The sequence below is a fragment of the Molothrus aeneus genome, chromosome 4 (genome assembly GCF_037042795.1).
Source record: "Molothrus aeneus isolate 106 chromosome 4, BPBGC_Maene_1.0, whole genome shotgun sequence".
Classification (NCBI taxonomy): Eukaryota; Metazoa; Chordata; class Aves; order Passeriformes; family Icteridae; genus Molothrus; species Molothrus aeneus.
In genome coordinates this window covers 47,324,611-47,344,346 of record NC_089649.1, presented here as the reverse complement: position 1 = coordinate 47,344,346, position 19,736 = coordinate 47,324,611, and the positions used below count along the sequence as shown (strand labels likewise).

The 19,736-nt window shown below is 49.7% G+C and overlaps 2 protein-coding genes across 2 annotated transcripts; both read left to right on the top strand.

Moving 5' to 3' along the window:
- Positions 1-14,402: 14,402 nt before the first annotated feature.
- Positions 14,403-17,258, top strand: SLC10A4 (solute carrier family 10 member 4). The gene is made up of 3 exons (XM_066549105.1): positions 14,403-14,997; positions 15,411-15,621; positions 16,289-17,258. The coding sequence occupies exons 1-3, from the start codon at positions 14,612-14,614 to the stop codon at positions 16,802-16,804; spliced, it is 1,113 nt and encodes a 370-aa protein (XP_066405202.1). The 5' UTR covers positions 14,403-14,611; the 3' UTR covers positions 16,805-17,258.
- Positions 17,259-17,478: 220 nt separating this feature from the next.
- ZAR1 (zygote arrest 1) lies at positions 17,479-19,066 on the top strand. The gene is made up of 4 exons (XM_066548451.1): positions 17,479-18,360; positions 18,445-18,537; positions 18,612-18,686; positions 18,770-19,066. The coding sequence occupies exons 1-4, from the start codon at positions 17,479-17,481 to the stop codon at positions 18,911-18,913; spliced, it is 1,194 nt and encodes a 397-aa protein (XP_066404548.1). The 3' UTR covers positions 18,914-19,066.
- Positions 19,067-19,736: the final 670 nt, after the last annotated feature.

Here is a 19,736-nt window from a genome sequence, read left to right as displayed (position 1 = left end):
GGCAACATGTGAGGTTGCTTTGATTTAAGAAACAAACCAGAAGGCCCACCTGCTCCTGACTGGCATTTATGCCATGTGCAGTCCGAGTCTGACACCTACAGGCAGCCTGTCTGTACTCACTGTACGCCTCAGGAAGGTGGGGCTGGCATTCGGCTGCTCTCGGGAGCACCCGTGATTTACACGCAACTGCCCCGTGAAGAAGGGGCTTTTGGCTCTAAGAGTTAAAGGAGCAAACTCCACCTGACTCACTCTCCACAAGATTTTTTTACAACTGTTTTCAGCTATGATACCACACAGAGTTGTGTCATTGTCCTCTTTGCACTAAATGATAAATTCTGCTGGGACCACGTTAAGCACTTAGAAGGACACAAAATGCAACTCTAGTGATAAAGCTGATTTGTAGCTCTTCAACATTTATTTAAAGGATTTAAAGGAATAGGTAGCAAAAATTACTTTTTACCAGCAAAGTCATTTTTTAACTTGGCGCATCATCAACCTGTTACAATCTGAATTTTAAAAAACCTACTAGATTTGAAAACTGGAATGCCTGAGATCTCTATGCAATGTGGCACTCTCGGGACAAAAGAATACTGTATAAAGATACATCAGACTAAACAAAAGAAGATACATTGTAACCTGAGCTTCCGTCAGCAGCAGCATAAGCAGAGAATCACATGGTTGGAAAAGCCCTCTGAAATCATCGAATCCAACCAACCAAGTGCCGTGTCCAGTCTTTCCTTCAACACCTTCAGGGATGGTGACTCCACCACCTCCCTGGGCAGTGCATTCCAATGTCTAATCACCCTTTCTGTGTAGAAAATTCTATGTCCAAATGCAACCTCCCCTGGCGCAGCTGGGCCATGTCCTCTTGTCAATAACTGACTGAGAGAAGAGGCCAATCCCCACCTGACTACAACCTCCTCTCAGGCAGTTGTAGACAGGGATAAGGTCTCTCCTGAGCCTCCTTTTCTCCAGGCTAAACACCCCAGCTCCCTCAGCTGCTCCTTGTGCTAAAACTAGAACACAACAACTTGAACTTGTGCTCCAGACTCTTCACTAGCTTTGTTGCCCTGAAAGCAATAAGAATAATGTAAATCCATTTTCTTTTGAAAATAGCTTTAGTAACTTAATCAGTAAATACAGTAAATAATAGTTTTAATAACTAGCAACAGTAAAGTTTAAAAGCCAGTGGCATGTGATGCCTTCTCCCCCAGCATGTTCTCCCCTCCTTGCTGTTTTTAGTTTACCCCTGAAAGCTTGCTTCCCTTGGCACTACAGTATGGGAGACTCAAGTCAAAACACCTTTTGGGGTGAGTGGGATCTGCCTTACTGAGAAGGTGACCTTGTGGTTCCCAGTGCCACTCAGATGCTGGTTATCATGCACAATGCACAGAATACAGACTATATATTATTTTCCATTCTCTTTGCTATTATTTTCTTGGGACTTGGAAAATTGCAACCTTTCACAGCCCTGCTATGACAGGCTGATTAAAAACCTCACTAGTGCAAACAGCTTGGACTAATGTCAGACAAATGACAGGCCCCCCACCCAGCACATGATCTCTGGAAGCCTCATACCAGCTACCTCCACTCTCTTCCAGTAGCAAGGTAGGATTTTTTTCATGGAAACTCTCTACATAGTAACAGGAAGGTGAATAAAGACATTTCTGTTCTGCATTGTTTCCCACCTCTGCCCTGCCCAAGAGAAAAAGGTCCTTATTAAATGTGGGAGTAGGTCATCAGTGACTTGACCTGGGACTCTGTGTGGCCTTGGCTGCTTAAAGCAACAAATGTGATCAGGAAATAGCTGGGGTGTGATGGAAGAGTGGTCAGGGTACAGGGCCAGCATGCTGGGCCTTCCCCAGTCTCCTGCTCTTCCCAGGCACCTGACTTGGGCACTGACACATCAGCTGCTGGGTTGGACAGGGGGCCCTGCTCTAACACCAGTATCACTGCACTGTAACCCCCAGCAGTCTCCTGCATTTCTCTTAGAGCACTCTTCCTAAGCTGCTCCCTTTAGAGATCATCAGCAAACAAAACTGCACAACCCATTCCAAAGCTTAGTTATGCCACTGATCCTTACCTGCCTTTCACTCAGCAGGGTTAACACTGCTGTGCAAATTGTACAGCTGCTGCTGGTCTGTGCTGCACACGAGTGCCAAAATGCTACCAGGAGAAAGTCATGCTGGACCAAGCTCTGGGCTACAACGAGTTTGGTTCCTGTTCAGAGCAGAGGGTAAGGCCAATGTGCTCCTGGCTTACTGAACCCAATACATGCCAAATTAAAAGCAGAGTAAGTGTTCTTGTTCAAAGCTGTTTGTCTTAATGATGGACAGGACAGAGTATTGTGCCACATTAATTGTATCTGTGTTACTCTCCTCCTTTAAAAACTTCATTGAAGCACTTGCTACCATTTTGAGTCCCTTCTCAAAGAAAAAGAAAAGAGGGAGATCAGGCAAACCCTCTCCTTTTCATGCTCTGCCTCAGGTCCTGCCTTAGCCTTGTATTTCTGAGCTCCACAGTGATCCATTTACCCCTACATTAATTCACCCAACTACTGAGCCCAGGGCAGGCTTGTATTGTTTCTGTTCATCTGTTCCCCACCAGGCTAATGCAGACACAGAAAACCACTGTTAATGCTGCTTCAAGGGACCGGTCTTCAAAGGAGCCATGAAAACCTCGTCCTGATTCTCATCCCTTTAAAACCATGCCTGCACGTCAGAGACAGCAGTGTGATGCCACCACCATCACACAGCCTCAGGAAAGAGCCCGGAGCATCCCCCTCCATGCGGGGCCAGCCTTGCTGGCAGAACGGGCAGCTCCCGAGCCACAGGACGCCCCTGCCTGCACAGGCAGCACCTGCAGCAGGGTCACGGCACCGCCCGAAATTCCCCCGAGGGAGCGGCTGCGCTGCCATAGCAGCCATCGATAACACCCGGCACGGCTGCTGCCTGGCCAGCACTGCTGAGTCAGTGCACACAGACCTCCTGAATGCCTGTGGACTCAAGGAAATAATTTGTTATGGTGCAAGAGTGGGCTATAGAATACTCTCAGCCAGTTCCCTGCTCTGCTCATTTATTTCCTTGAGGCTCAGTCCATCATCACTGAATCGACTCCCAGGCTTCCTGACTCACATGCTGGGAGCAAGGGGCAGGTGGCTGCTCTTTTGAGGAAGGGACAGCCAGTCAGTTCATATCTGGTCTGATACAGCAGGGTAAGTTAAGAACAGAAATTTGGTTGACCTCAGTTTATGAGCTCAAATGTCAGAGAGCAGATAATTCCTATTGTAAATGTCAGAGTCAAGGGATTTTTATTCTCCCTTTAAAAGAACATCAACAAAGATTTAGTGACTATTGATGCTGCCATTCACACAGGCTCAGCATGAATGGTGGGGCCCACACAAACAAACATACTGGAGAAAAATTAAAGGGACTTGCTTAAAATCATGGAGCTGGTAAAGCACCCAAGCGCAGCTCAGTCTTCCTCAGCAATAAAGCAACTTTTGGCAACACAAGGCTCTGATAAAATCTGGCAAATTCAGGCTACCTTTACCAGAGCAGAACAGAGGGATTTGATATATGGTGGACTTCTCACCTTTGCAATTTATACCCACGTGAAAATTTACCCAGGGGACCAAAATACAATTCTCTGCAGGTCCCTGCATCCAGCCACCAGTGCCAGCTCTCCTGCCCAGAGGCCCACTGTCAGTGGAAGAAATGGAAAATTTCATTAACTGTTGCAGCACATGCCACCGCACACGTCGCAGTTGAGATAGCCACGATACACAGAGCAACACCCAACCAAAGCAGAAGGCTTCAAGTGTCTGCCCGTACAGAGTAACATCAACCCACATCAGAAGGCTGCAAGCATGTGCTCTTCTTATTCTTTAGCCCAACCTTTCATCCCCCTCATTGTTCACACATTGCACTGTGTGCCCTCTGTTCCCTTTGGTGGTTGGTCAGTAACCTCAGCACTCCATGGCTCATTGCTGTCAATGCTGCTCACCTGCTCCTCACAGCTGTACCCACTGGGGATGAGGCTCAGCCACAGCCCCACTCCCAAGGAACAAACTCTGTTCCTACAATTTACAACGCCACTTCACAACTTACTGCTCAAGACTTGCTACAGTGTAGTAGGCTCTACTGATTTGTACCCTATTTCCCCACCTTCACAAAGGTACAACATCAGTTTAAGACTCCTTTCCCTGGCCCAAGTGCCTCAATGGCAGAACTGAAGTACAAAAATAGGTGTTTCTTGTTAAGGAGCTCCAACCATGTACCCTATTCAGGGCCTCAGCCCATCTCCCCTGCTCCTTGCTCAGGCCATTTCTCTGTGCTGCTCTCCACACTGAAGTCTCTCAGCTGTTTTCATTACCAGATTCTATCTCTGTGCTCTCACTTTCTGCATCTTTCTCATTATCAAGATAATTAAATAACATTAATTACCCAAACAAGTCACTTGAAATCTGCCTACCAGAAACCTTCTTTCAAAATTTGAAATGTCACCTACCATTGGTAGGTTACATTTATAACCCATTTAAGGATTTTTTTAGCCCTTCTATTTTCCTGTAATTTTTGCCTTTTATTACTGTATTAAGTATTGCAGGGTTTTCTTTTTGCTCTCTGCTTCCTACCCAGGACTCTTCAGACACTAGAGGATGATTTTGCTCTCACTGTGCTTTTTCATGCCAAGTTTGGTCTAATTCAGCTTCAATCCAACACATTGTCCGGAGCTTTCACTGAATTGTCCATAAGGTCCTGAATGTAATTAACAGCTGCATTTATGCCAGGAAAGCCCTAGTCTGAGGGAGGATGAAGCCACACACAGCAGGCCATAAAAAACACCTCTTGAGGAGTCTGAAACACCCCCATTAGACTTTTTACTCAGTGTCACTGGACTTAAACTTCCTTAAATTGTTTAGGATTTCAGAAATATTTTCCTACTGGTCTGGGTTTTTCCAGCTAAATGTGTGGTGACACAGCAACATCTCAAGACTGTGGAAAGCACAAAGACTTTCATTGAGACAATCAATACAGAGTTTGGGATTGCATGCATTGCACAAGACATACACCCCTCCTCTTCTTGCTGTGGCAGTTAGCACAGCACTCAAGTAGAGCCAACCTCCAGAGCAGCCCCTCTGAGCAACCCAAGTGCAGTGCTGAGCCACCAATTCCCACTGGCATGGCTGTGAAATCCCTGGAGGGATTGGGAGTCTGAGTTGCACCAGGACTGCTTCTGCTTTGGGGCAACAGCAGTGACTGCAAACTGATGCTGTTACTACTCTGCAACAGGGAGCAAGAGTCAGTCTCCTTTTCTGCAGAGCTCAGCTTCTCAGGGCTTCCAGATTTGGGCATCTGATCCAAGAAATCTCCTGGGAAAAGCTCAGCTGTGATATGCCTTTTTGCACAAGCAACAGTGAAATTTGCACTCATATATTAGTGCTTCCTATGCTGGCTGGCCAAGGGCTCTTACTGTTTGTTATCCCTCAAAATTAAATTTTTGGTTACTTAAGGTCTTTCTAAAATCTCCTTCTGAGTTCTCAGATAATATCTTTCATTATCTAATGAAGGCTAAGATCACTGCCAAAAATGTCTTGAATGTCAAAAGGCCTGGGATGCTAATGGTGAGTGCTAGCATGCTGCAGGGACAGGGAGCAGCCACGAGCTGTGAGACAGCCTCTCCACTTGAAGGGAAAATATGCTTGGACATCTTTCCTTTGCTACTGAATCAAAGGGTTTAATGAAGCCCTTACAATGAATTGATGCTTCCTGGAGGAGCCCAGCAGCCATCCTCCCTGTAGAGTCTCTCTGGGACCAGGACTCATGTGTCTGTAGGGACTGGAGGCGATTGCTCACTGCTTATGGCAGGTCCTAAGGAGGGTCTCAGCAATACCACTCAAACACTCCAAGAAGGTACAAGTGAAAATTGATTCTGTAGTTGTTTGGCAGTGGTAGAGAAACAGAATTGCTTTGTCCTTGAGGGATCACACTGTACATGCTGCCTCCTCAGGAGTATGGTACCTGCTGGAGCTTAGTGCACTTGTCACCAGTGTGCAGCTTAGTTGCTATTTCCAGCATGATCTCACGTAAATTAATCACTCCCATGTATAACTTCTCCCTCTGTACATAACCATGATAATGTAATGACCCTGCATCTTTGCACTTGATAATAAACTCTCTGGGGACAGGGAAGGTCCCTTCACTAGCTGGCTTTGCATTAGCACCTTGCATATGGGACCTGGATTTGTTTAGACTTCTTGGTGTTAGCTTGAAGCACTTTGTTTTGTAAGGATGAGTTTCTGGATTTCCATGGGAAGTGGTGACTCTGTCATCTCCTGCCCATCCCCAGCTTCTATCCTGCACAGGGCTCCCTTGCCTGGAGGGGTTTGGGCTGGGTTTGTTTGGGTGGAATTTCCCCCATGGGCCTGGGGTTACTGCACGGTACCACTCACAGCTGGGTGCAAACACTGAGCACTGACACCTTACAGATGTCTGTGGGCAGCTACTCCTTTGGTCCCAGTCAGCTTTGATTTCAGCAGCAAGAATCTCCTACTGAAACTTCCTCAGCATTTAGATTACCTATGTACATATGGGTAAAATATGTTTCAAATATTTTATTTAGAAATTATATGCTTTAAACAGTGTGTATGAAATAAATGTTATATGTTTATTTATATTATTTTAGTAATTTATATATTTTAATATCCTAAAATTAATTTAATAATATCGCTAATATTTTGCTTTCTTATAATGGACTGAGCAGAGGAAAGGAGCTCTTATGGTGGCCCTTTCGTGTATGTTTATTCCAATCTTTTGTCTTTCTTTAATTCTTTCACCCTGAAACAAGGGACTGACCACTTTTTATTCCTTCCGCTGACTATCCAATCCGAAAGAGCTCTGTCTGAGGCTCGTTCTCTGGCAGGCAGGATGCAAGATGCTGCCAGCTTAATAAAATTTGCAAGCAGTTCAGAACACAGACTTCATTTCTGGGCTGTGAACTGCACCTGATGTCTCCAGCTTGGGCAGACGCCTGCGATCCCGAAGGCGCTGCCGGCAGCTCCAGCTGCAGTTACGCCCCAGAGAGATGCGAGGTTCTATTGGTACCGGCAGTGACTGCGCTGGATAAAGGGCATTAAAGGGCACATTAAAGGGCACAAGGTACAGGCAGCCAGGTAAGCAGGGCCAGGAGGAGCCTGTACCACCCCAAAGCCAAGTCAGCAGCAGCAGCAGCTTGCGCTGCTGCAGAGATGCTCGCCTGACCTTTCCCAGGAGATTGCTGCTGCCTGCCTGGACCATCTGGCCTTCAGCACCACGGCTTTTATTGGCCCCAGCAGTATCTAATCCCAATCTCTCTTACAGCAGCTTAAACCCACTGTGTTTCTGAGGAGTTGTGAGCTTATAAAGAGAGATTAGTCTCAGCTACTGGTAGAATGGACAGCCCAGGCAGGAACAACACATTCCCCTAGCTTCATACCCAGCATTTCTCCTTAGGTACTGCAGAAAGGAAATAAAACAGCTTGTTGATCAAGACATTCATGCTTTCATCTCTCTGGAAAATCAACAAATATACAAAGCCCAGAGTACCTCTGCCTCAGCTGCAGTGACATACAGGCTCTACCGATACCGTGGTTTATTCAAAAATGTTCTGCTTCATCACGGTTTTAAAAGTGCACATAACACTGTGTCAAGGCTATTTTCATAGGCTTAATACACAACATTAGCTAAGACAAGTATTAAGAGATGTCTATTACATTTGAGATTTATTTCTCTCCATTTCCCTGACATTTTTTTCTAGACAGCTCAAGAGTTAATTTAGGTAATGGTGCACCTATTTTGAAGGGCTTCCTTATTTGCTGATCAGCATTACTGATACTCATTTTTAATATCCGGTAAAAATTTGGCAGCAGGACAAGAAGCATTTTTATTCTATGGTTATGCTAGCACAAAACAGCTTTAGTCCACATCCAGGCACCTTCAATGGCATCATACAAATGGCTGGTAACTGAGTGCAAAGATATTTTTTGTGTGCAACCTGAGATACAGAATATTGATGCTATTAATTCTTGCTATTCCCACGGGGCTCACCATTAACATTCCTTTTAATATGGGGAAAGCTTTGGCAGGTGAGTGATGGAATTTTTCTTTTGGGTGTCTTTCTTCAATTAAATGAATACTCTATGAAGCAACTGCTGCTATAGGTGGTATTAAATGTATTTATTTATACATTTTTGACAACTAAATTAATCTGTGGGACAATATCTTGGTGTCATTTACTCTGGTTTTTTATTTTTGCAAAACCCAAATTATAGGTTATATAGGCACAAAACCACATCTGTGTGATCTACTTCCACATTACCTCTCTTGATTTATGCCTTTAACCCCAGGTTCAAACATAGAAAATGAAAAGGGGGCTGGGACTCTCAGCAGGTGATGGATGCCAAGTAAACCCAGCTGGACTCGGAGCTGCAACTGCACATCCATCCTGAAGCCCCAATACTTATCAGGCTGTGCACATCCCACTGTCACCGTGCTCTCTGGCCTTGATGTCCTCCACAGCCATCAGGGTCCCCCACACCATCAGGGAAGGTGCTGAGCAGGCTGTTGTGATGCTCTTGGGGAGGTCAATCAGAGCTCTGACATCCAAGACATGCCTGTTTCTAAAGTCCTATGAACACCTGCCTGTAAGAGCCTGTGCCTGCAGTGCAAAATACCACTGAATTTTAAATCTGAATCCAGTGCTTTCAGTCATCCTCATCTCACCTCCTTGTCCCTATCTGATGGGGCAGGATGATAATTTTGGCTCTTCTGGACCAACATATGCATTAGTCATCAGGTCATTTATTATGACTTTTCATTTTAATTCTGATAATACTCCAACTCCAGAAAAAGATCAAATGACAACAAAAGGGAATAGTGAATGAGGCAGAATCCTTTCTTATCTGAATCTGGGTAAAGGTACCTCACACAAAGGCATTTACATGCTTAAAGAAAAACTTGCTGCGAGTAATTGTTTTACAGTTGTAGGGATACAACTGCCTAAACAACTCACTGTCAGCAGTCAATTTACAAAATTATCCTTCAACGATTCCCTGATTTCATCTCTTTTCATGGACCAGACGACCTTTTCTAATGGGATGGCTGGCAAAAGGCCTCTTCATTTAGAAGGCAGATCACGCAGCCTTATACACTTAGCTGGAATTATGAAGTACAGGAACACTGCAACCTGAGGCATCGTGCACTTACTTGTTGATTAATGTTTCAGACATCTTAAAAATAAATGTGAGGAAACACCAAGTGCAACAGGAGGATTTTAATAATTTCCGCCCTTTATTGCTAACCCAGAGCTTCAGTGAAAGGCTCTGTTCCCATATGGTCAGAGACTGAATGCATAGGGGGGACATAAAGGAGACTGCCCAGCCAGGTAACAAGGCTTATACTTGTTTCCCTTCCACACCACTTCAATTTAATAAAATCTCAGAGGCTCTAAGTTGCTTGGTAGAGGGCACTGCTCCCAAGGCAGGCATAAATACAGAGCAGGACTGGACTGAAACAGGCATCATTAGGAAGAAGAGCCCATGAGAAAAGGGGGATGGCACTCCCATGAACAGAAAAATTACAAAGACAGCAGAGAAGAGGAGAAGCAGACACAGCACAGCAGAAGAGGGTGCCTGGATGCCTTTGCCACCTCAGCCAGGAGAAGGCAAGGATGATTTGATGGGATCTCATCTCTGAGAGGAGACAACAGGGACGCAGCAATGACTGCTGCTGAAGAGGAGAGGAAGGGACTTTTATCTAATTTTCTGCACCCTGAAATTCAGACCCTGGGACTGGTTGAGGATGCTGGCCATGGAATAAAAGATGCTGATTATTGTGGAGATTTACCAAGCAGGATTGAGCAGCAGCACCTTGCTAAGGACAGGACAGAGGAGACTTGAAGATAAACAAGCTCAGGGTGAGATGTAACAGTGCTGCAATGGGGCCAGGTGCCATGTTGAACAGTAGCAGAAAAGCCTGGGAGGCAGGAAAGGCAGGTCTATCCTAGTGCTTCTGCACTACAGACATTTGCAATGAACTAGCAGGAAACCCACGACTCTTGTGTTTTCTCCACCTCCATGGTACAACTGCACTCTTGCCTCTGTGTGACCCACAAGCAGCTTGGGGCAGGAGCAACATTGATCAAAGGGCACATCCTCACCAAAGCAGTTTCTGCCCATGTCTGGCTGGGGAGGTTTCTTGGGAAAAACTTGATTGCACAGATCTCAGTGCTTCATCTTATTCCCAAAATGTATTTTCTCACCTGTTTAGTGACCAGACAACATAACAACAACATCCCAAACAACATAAAATTTTTAAAAAGGATAAAGTCACTTGTCTGCTAAGATCTGACAGTTTCTGGCTCCGTGAAGGTGGGCTATGGGTAGGAGTGACAAAAGGTGCCAAGTCCCCGGTGTGCTGCTACTCTTGAGAGACAGAGTGGGAGACAGGTCCTAGTTCAGCAAGGGAACAGGTGACACATCCTTCCCAGCACAAAAATAACCATGGAAGAACAAGCAAAAGCACCAATATCTCTGCACAATTAGGCTACAACTCCTAATTCTCCAAAGCCAAAAAAATCAGTGCTCTGGATTTACATTATAAATAAAGATCAAGCTTATGCATTTCATGGAGTTTACCACAAAATTACCTTTAACTGCATATAGAGGATCACACAATACACGACAAAGGAATATTTTAATTCAAGGCAACAGCAAAGACTTTTCTTTTTCCCATGGTAAATTATTAATTCCCTATTGAGTCTTTAATTTTATTTCTATCCATAGCCTAGCTGCATAGCAAGTAAGGTAGAAATGAAGGGATTGTACATCCCCTGGAAATCAGAAACTGCACCTGCTAGGTCTCACCTGAACATCACTTTCACAGCAGTATTTTGTCCCAGCATCTTTAGTAGTACACTGCCTTAAGGTGCTGACTGAAAGCTTTCCATCCTCCAGGACTATCCTTCAGAGGCCTCCCCTCTGCAAACACCCAGCACAGCTCCACAAATCAGCTGGCACGGACTGCAGAGAGGCAGAGCATGACTTACGGGAGGGTGACGCCACTTCCCACAGACCCAGGCACAGCGCGCGGGAGCCAGGGCGGGAGGAGCTGAAATGGATATTGAGCTCAAATGGGAAGCGTGAGAAAAGCAGGGGTGACAACGCTTTGCTTTCTTACCCAGCCCCACTGGCCGCTTTTATGGAGTGCTCATAACAACAGCATGCGCACACCTGAAGCGCACGTTTGGGATTTAGGCTTTCAAGTTCAAGACCCTGATTTATCCTTAACTCACTTGGGATTTGAAAACCAACCCTTGTTGCTTGAGGCTCTAGAGCCTGCAGAGCGACAGGCACACACCAAACCTCCTCTTGCTGCCCCAAATTCAGCTCAGAGGACAACACCCACAGTGACTTCCCTTGGGGGTCACCAAGAGGAAGCACAGATACAATGATTGCAATTTTGCAGCAGTCCTGAGGTATGCAAGATGCTTTTAATCTCTGTCAGGAGAAGCAACATTATACAGTATGCTGAAGCAGTCACTGAGTAAACAGCAAGGTTGCTTTGCTCATTCCTTACAGTACTATCAGAATTCCTTACAAATTTATCCTCTCTTTTTCACCTTTGATTCTAGTTAAATAAAGGGAAGGCACAAAAAGCCTGTTACAAAGGAGCAAACAAAATTCCTTAGTTTTGAGAGACTTCTCCCTCTCCAGACTGGCTTATAGCACAAGTGCTCTTCTGTGGAAATCAACCCTCTTCTAAGATTATTGTAAGGCAATATTTTAATATAAGTTACAAACTACAACAAGTTCGTATTTCAGCGGTCCTTTCTCTCCCTCTTCTTTGTTCTTGCTAACTCTTATCCTTTTACCCATTTTTCAACAGAAGGACTAACAAAGAATAATTGAAAATGATGTATGATCAGGTTTACTTGCCAAGTCTTTTTATACTCAAATATTCAATTTGCGGCTTCCAGTAATAGTAGTGTAGGCAGTATCCTTTCTCCTGCCCTCCCCAAAAGAAAGCAGAAAGGAATTATCCATGGGTGTAGATACATTGAGGTGTTCACTATGTGTGAGCTGGCTGCCTCTCAGCCAGATCCGGCAAAACTACTCAGCATCACTCCAGACTCCAGACTGTGCCTTCATTATGGCATATCAGAAAAGCCTGCAGCAAGTTAGAGACAAGAACCATGCTCAGCAGCAGGTACAACGTTTCTTTCATTCTAAATGCTCCATGTGAAAATATTCCGGGTGCCCACTTGGAGTGGAGGTACTTTGTGGATGGACAACTTACAAAACCAATTGGCTGGGTTGACACTTGGCTTTCCCTGAAGGCAGCTTCACTGCTCATGTTTAAACCAAGAGTTTAACTTAAATTTTAGCTGCTAAATTATAACAAAAATCTCAAGAGGTCTTGTTTTGTTGCAATGCATTCATGACATTTTCCCACTATAGTTCAGTGTCCCTCGAAACTGAAGTTTATGCTGACTGGGTGGGCCCTGAAAGAGCTTGCATCTGCTTCCAGGGATACTGGACTCCTCCTGTAACTGCCTGCACCATAGGTGCCACACATTATGATATAAAAATATCTTTCTGTGGCCAGCTCTGCTGCAGTGGGAAGTTTGGAGAGTGGCAGTCAGAGATAAAACAGGAGGGCTGGCTGTGCCCTTCCCACCTGCTCAATAAGGAGCCCCCTTGTGCTCACACAGTGGATCCATCCTGGGTCTGCCCACAGTGATCCCTGGTCAGCCACACCACAGGGAACACCCAGGCACTTCTTACAAACCAAGGAGGGTATGATAAGCAAATGACCTGCATGTTGCAAAGCCAATAATTTGCTACATGACGGATAGAATAAGATATAACAGGGGTAATATGAACCACAATAAATACACTGCAAGCACTCTTCTGTGTATGCAAACCAGAAAATTAAATCCAGAGGATGCTGTTGGCTCAAAAAGCCAACCAGATCCTGAGCTCCCCTCCTCTGGAGGCCAAAAATATGAATGAACTAAAGCAATCTGGATCCTATTTGGTTGTTCAGCTCTGATGACTCATCTTCCCTGAGCTCTCATCTGAGCTCTTCTTAGGCTAATGACAAGCAAACAAACACAGGCAGAACAGTATTGAACTTGGCATCATTTTGGCAAAGTTGCTTTTCCAGGATTTTGTCACCAGGTACTGCTTGCCCGTCTTGTAATACCTGTGCCCCAAGAAACAACCAAAGGTTTAATAAGCAAACCGTCCAGTTTTCTTTCAAGCCACCAATAATTTCTACTCGAGTCCCAGGACAACCTAAACTCTTACCCAAACTTGCTGTTTGATGGAGCTTAAGGCAAGCAGCCAGTCAGGGCAGCTCCCACAGGCTGTCTCCTTACATCCAGTGTGCTCTCCTTCAGCTGTGACCCGAAATGTTCCATGCAGAAATAGAGCCACAGAGTGCAGAAGCCAAGGGGGAGGCCCTGGGTATGCTCTGTCCTGAATCAGCTACCCTCACCCAGCAGTGGCAATGTGAAGTGGTGGCTGTGACCCCTCTAAACCCCGTGGGTGAAGGAGGGAAAGAGTTACATTCCTAAGACAAGGCCAATAGCAGCGCCAAGAGTGAGAATCACGATGTATCTCCTGCCCTGGGAAGCTGCCCTCCTCTCTCAGGAACTCCTGCCCTTGTGAGTCTATTTGGGCATTCTATACAGCACTTTACTCCTGAAGGAACAGAGTGACACACAATTATTAAATGAAAAGCAAATGTTGTAAGCACAATTTTATGACTGAAAGCAATTTAATCGCCCTTGAATGTGATTTTTTTGGGTGACAGACTATGAGTCTTACCCTGCTTTGAATATTTGTGTGCCTCTGAGCTTGCCTGCTTCCTTCACGTGTACTGACTACCCTTTAAAAGGTATCACCTCTCCTGACAAGTTTCTGGGTCCCCACCAGCAGAAAGTGGTGCCTTCTCGACTTCATGAAGGGGCTTTTCATCCTTCCTCACACATTCCAAAACCTTCATATCAATAGCAACTTGCCTGGAGGGGGAACGAGCTTGGGAATCTCTCGGCAGAGGGGTCTAGTGCTGCCCACCCCCATCGCGTGACATTGCGACGCTAATTGACCTTTTTGTAATGCCGACGCCAAAGTAAACCCTGTGATACCTCAGGTCCTCCGCTGGAAGGGTCGGGCCCTGCTGGCTCCAGAAGAGGCTGCCGGGGGTCGCACCGGGGAGGGGGATGCGGCCGCGAACCCGCCGCCGCCTGCGCTTCCCTCCGCCGGGCCCGGGCGGCGCTGGCGGTCGGCGATGACCGCCGTCGAGGCGGCAGCGAGACACCGCCCACGCCGGGGGTGGCCCCGCGTGGGTCCGGGGACGCGCGGGCGGCGCCCGCAGCAGACAGGCAGCCGGGGACCGCGGCCGCTGCGCATCGGCAGCGCCCGGAGCTCCCGGCGGAGCCGGGGAGGGATGCGGGCACCGCCGCCCGCCGGGGCGACACCTCCCCGCGTCCCGCACTGACGGCCGCCCCGCCGCCGGCACTCTCCTCGGGGCTCGGCGGGGAGCCGGCGGCTCCCGGGGCCGCGCAGCCCATGGCCAGCTCCGCGCAGCCCCCGGCGGCGGCGGGGGGCGGCGGCCCCGACGGCGGGTCCCTGGCGGGGGGCGGCGAGACCTTCGGCGACCGCTCCCTCAGCCAGGGCCTGAGCGTGCTGGTGGGGCTGGGGCTCTGCGTGACCATGCTGGGGCTGGGCTGCGCCGTGGAGCTGGGGCAACTGGGGCAGCAGCTCCGGCGGCCCGTGGGGCTGCTGCTGGCGCTGCTGGGACAATTCGTGGCCATGCCGCTGCTGGCCTTCCTCCTCGCCCTCATCTTCGCCCTGGACGAGGTGGCGGCCGTGGCTGTACTGCTGTGCGGCTGCTGCCCCGGGGGCAACCTCTCCAACCTCATGTCCGTGCTCGTCGACGGGGATATGAATCTGAGGTAGGTGCCCCGCTGCCCCTCGCCCCCAGCCGGCCGGGGGCTGCGGCGGCCCCAGGAAGCGGGGAGGGCTCGCTGGGCATCTGCCGCCGGTGGAGTCGGGACGGAGGGGCGGGTGACCACCGCGCGCTGGGAATCGCCAGCACTGCTCTCCTGCCTCTCCCGTGGAGGATCTTACAAGAGCCCGACACACGCCTCCTGCCTCCTTCCCTAAAAAGCTTGCGTGCCCGCGCCCTGGCCGGAGCAGTTAACGGGGTGGAGGATGGAGAGGGGAGCGAGGGGAGCGAGCGGGCTCTTGCCGTGAGAAGTGCCCGGCCGGCTGCAGAAGCCACTTCCAGCGGGGGTTGGAGCTTCCCAGGGTTGCCCCCCGGCCGGGCGCGCGGTGATGGAGCATTTCTTTGGTTCCCCCGGCGCAGCATTATCATGACGGCCTCCTCCACGCTGCTGGCCCTCTTCCTGATGCCACTCTGCCTCTGGATCTACAGCCGCCACTGGATCAACACGGCCGTGGTGCAGCTGCTGCCCCTGGGGGCGGTGAGCCTGACGCTGGGCAGCACCCTGCTGCCCATCGGCCTGGGGGTGCTCATCCGCTACCGGCACCCCCGCGCCGCCGACCTCCTGGTCAAGGTAGGCACGGCATCCGGAGGGGAGGAGGGCGGCCACGCCGCGGGGAAGGAGCGGGGCGACACCGGGAACCGGGAGCCGATGGCAGTGAGCATTGTGGTCTCTCCAAACCGGTGTTAGTGTCACACAAGCATATTCAACTACTTAGGTGAAATACAAAGACTTATAGTCTTGAAATAAAACGGTGGGACAGAGACAGCGAGAGAAAGGGCGGGTTACCCCCTATCGGAGCACACAGGAGGCAGGGCAGCGTGGTGCTCTACCCCGGCAGGCATCCTGGACCCTGTAGCAGAGGCATTCCGTGACATCCTACTTTCTCCCCACTCTTGCTGCACCCAGGTCAGGCAAAACCAACCTGCAGGCACAGCCACACTTCCTTAAAATGTGCAACTAAATTACCTTAATTGAGAAAGGAAGAATGAGGCACAAGTCCCGACTCTTGTTTCCCAGCAAGTCATCCCAAAGCAAAATGATGGAGGATGACCTCAGCCCATTTCTTTCCTGGGATATGATCAAACACTACCAAAATCCCAGGCCAGGAGCAAACCTGGGAAGGGCAGTGCAACCACGTTTTGCCACTTAGATTCTTTAGCAAGCCTCTAACTGCTATGCTTATCCTTTCAAAATAATAGCCCTCATGTTGTTTATCAACGTCTCTATCTGTTGCCAGATTTCCCTGTGGTCCCTCTTGGTGACTCTGGTGGTCCTGTTCATCCTGACTGGGACCATGCTGGGCCCAGATCTGTTGGCACAGATTCCTGCGTCTGTCTACGCCATTGCAGTGCTGATGCCTCTGGCAGGGTATGCCCTGGGATACGGCTTAGCCACAGTCTTTAAAATGCCCCCACACTGCAGGAGAACAGTATCTTTGGAAACAGGGTGCCAAAACGTCCAGCTCTGCACCGCCATCCTAAAACTCACCTTCTCCCCGGAGCTCATAGGGAGCATGTACATGTTTCCGTTGCTTTATGCGCTTTTTCAGTCAGCAGAAGCGGGACTGTTTGTGCTGGCATACAAGATGTACGGAAAAGACAGCTACAAGCAAGATGCACTTGGTGAAGAGGAAGACACAGATATTTCCTACAAGAAGCTGAAGGAAGAGGAGGTAGCTGATACTTCATATGGCACAGTGACCACAGAGGACCACAACTCCATTCAGATGGAGCCGACTCAGACGGCGCTTTAGGCAGGACAAAGAGGTAACTCCCAGAGACGCGAATGTGTGTTGTGCTTGCAACCAGGCTGGGGCTGTGCTCGCTGCTGTGCAAGTGGAGCTGCCCGGCCTCTATCGTTTCTCCAGCTACTCCCATTGTACAAGGTGATATGTGTTTATTACCATGACAGTTCTACTTCCTCAAAAGTAAACGTGAAAAAAAAAAAAAAAGAAAAAAAAAGGAAAAAGCATCACTGCGACACAAACCAGTAACTGTAAAACTTCATGCAAGGAGGCTGCTGCCTGGCTGAGTGCAGCAGGAATGGGTAGAAGGAAGAAACAGTGTTCTACAGAGTCAACATCAACTCAGTGTCAGTTCAGATGACAGGAAAAACCACGTAGCATGTGTATCTCTGTGCCTCCCACCTGCTGTAAAAGCATTGTTCTCATTGTTGTCACCACAAATACATGGCAAAGCCGAACCAAACCCGTGTTCTCTGCTGTTTACTCCCTCGGAGGCAATTAATAGCCGCTCTACCTGGTTCAGCTGGGGAGCTGTGAGGGGGGTGGGGGATGGCCCAAGGCCGCGCACCAGGTGGGGATGGTAAGGGGCCGCAAGGCCGGCGCCCGTCGGGGGCGCGGGAAGCCGGGCCCCGCCCCGGGGGTATTTAAGGCCATTGCCCGGAGGTTGCCCTGGGTCCGGTACGATGGCCGAGGAGGCGATGGCGAGCTATCTGTACACCACCTACCACCCCTACTCCTACCGCTACCCACCGCCCAAGGGCAAAGGAGGGGCGGCGGGCGGCTGGCGCCCGCGGGGCAGCAGCAGCACCTACTTCTCGGGCTACGGGGAGGCGGCCGCCGAGTACTTCGACAACTACCAGCGGGCGCAGCTGAAGGCCATCCTGTCCCAGGTCAACCCCAACCTGACGCCGCGGCTCCGCAAGGCCAATACCAAGGAGGTGGGTGTGCAGGTGAACCCGCGGCAGGACGCCTCGGTGCAGTGCTCGCTCGGGCCCCGCACGCTGCTGCGCCGCCGCCCCGGCCCCGCAGCGCCGCGGCCCCGTGAGGCGGAGCGAGAGCAGGAGCTGGGCAGCCCCGCCACCACCAACACCCGCGCCGTGCGCTTCCCCCGCACCATCGCCGTCTACTCGCCCGTGGCGTCCCGCAGACTCACCGCCTTCCTGGAGGAGCCGAGCCCAGAGCCGGAGCGGCGGCCGCAGCAACAGGACAAGGCGCCGGCCGTCGAGGAGGAGCCGGCAGCGCTGCGGGAGCAGCGGGCGGCGGAGGCGGCTGCCGTGAGGGCGAGCTGGGAGAAGCCCCCCGAGGCTGGCGCCGAGCCGCTGGAGCAGCGTTCAGCCGAGCCACTCGGGCAGCGCTCGGCCGCCCCCCCGGAGCCGGCGACGGAGGCAAGCCAGGAGGAGCCGTCACCTCAGGCAGAGCCTTCAGCCCAGGCAGGGGCGGCAGAGCCGGCAGAGCCTTCAGCCCAGGCAGGGGCGGCAGAGCCGGCAGCCCAGCCGGCAGAGCCGCCGGCCTCACCCCAGAAGGAGCAGCAGTCGTCGGCGGGCAAGACCCGCCTGCGTTTCCAGGTGAGTGTCGGCCGCGGGGGAGCAGAGCGGGGCCGGGCAGGCCCGGGAGGAGCCCGCACCGTCGAATAACATTGTCCCCGTCAGTTCCTGGAGCAGAAGTACGGGTACTACCACTGCAAGGCCTGCAACATCCGCTGGGAGAGCGCCTACGTCTGGTGCGTCCAGGGCACCAACAAGGTAGGGCCGGCTCGGATTGCCCCGGCGAGCGCTCCTCGCCGCCACCCTCCTGCTGACCCTGGCCTTCCCCACAGGTCTATTTCCGTCAGTTCTGCCGGACCTGCCAGAAGTCCTACAACCCGTACCGCGTGGAGGACATCACCTGCCAGGTAAGGGACCCCGCCCTATCCTGAGCCCGGCCTCTCCCGGGCCCGGCTGCCCGCGCCGACCGCCGCCTTCTCCCCTCCCTCAGAGCTGCAAGCAGACGCGGTGCACCTGCCCCGTGAAGATGCGCCACGTGGATCCCAAGAGGCCCCACCGCCAGGACCTCTGTGGGAGATGCAAAGGGAAACGCCTCTCCTGCGATAGCACATTCAGTTTCAAATACATCATCTGAGTGAGATGGGGTTCTTTGTTTTTGTTTAGGGCTCTTCAAGAAAACTGCAAGTTGAGCAGATTTTTTTTTTGTTGTTGTTTTTGTTGGTATTGTTGAAGGTACTTGGTGAGATGTAGCTAGGAAAGCATGAAAATAAAAGTATTGCAAAGCATACTCCAATGATCAGGTGGGTTTGTGCCCAGCTCAGAGGGTGCATATTGTAAATTCTGTAACTTGCATGGGCAACAAGCCTAGAGGTGTATTGTAAATCAGTGATGGTCTTGGAAGCAACTGACTCAGGATTTTGTAGACTCTCAGGTGAAAAGGGTTTCTGTTACTGCTCCTGCTCTTGAACTAATCAAATGCTTGAAGCTAACATCAAATTGACATCTGCAGTAGGTAGTAGTCCATCCTTCATGATGAACAAAACACCAGTAGTACTCACTTGTTTTGTCACACCTCTATTCAATGTATAAAGCATCCTGCACCTGTTTTTCATCACTAGAAAATGATTGAGAAATGCTGTGTAAGTACTGAATCATTCTACTGGTACTGGCCTGCATTTAGCTAAGTTGGTGGTTTTGTCTGTAGGTAAAAGTGAAAGCTTTTCAGGGATGGTTCTCACAAAATACTGAGGAATGGAGTCACTGATGTTATGGTAAGGTCTCTTGGTAAATGTATTGCTCATCTTACTTGCACAAGAGTTATGGAGAGAAGTGACACTTCAGAGGAGCAAGATGCAATAATACTGCATCTGCTTGGCTTCCTTTTCAACCTGCAGGTGAAGTGCAAGAGCGGTGCACTTGGTGGATTATACTTGAGGAGTTTGACCTAATTACAGTTT

Bases quoted from the DNA above. Each gene is read 5' to 3' on its own strand.
- SLC10A4 (XM_066549105.1), top strand. From the start codon at position 14,612: ATGGCCAGCTCCGCGCAGCCCCCGGCGGCGGCGGGGGGCGGCGGCCCC. The intron at 14,998-15,410 runs GTAGGTGCCCCG...CCCCCGGCGCAG, and splicing joins GACGGGGATATGAATCTGAG to CATTATCATGACGGCCTCCT. The intron at 15,622-16,288 runs GTAGGCACGGCA...ATCTGTTGCCAG, and splicing joins CCGCCGACCTCCTGGTCAAG to ATTTCCCTGTGGTCCCTCTT.
- ZAR1 (XM_066548451.1), top strand. From the start codon at position 17,479: ATGGCCGAGGAGGCGATGGCGAGCTATCTGTACACCACCTACCACCCC. The intron at 18,361-18,444 runs GTGAGTGTCGGC...TGTCCCCGTCAG, and splicing joins AGACCCGCCTGCGTTTCCAG to TTCCTGGAGCAGAAGTACGG. The intron at 18,538-18,611 runs GTAGGGCCGGCT...CCTTCCCCACAG, and splicing joins GCGTCCAGGGCACCAACAAG to GTCTATTTCCGTCAGTTCTG.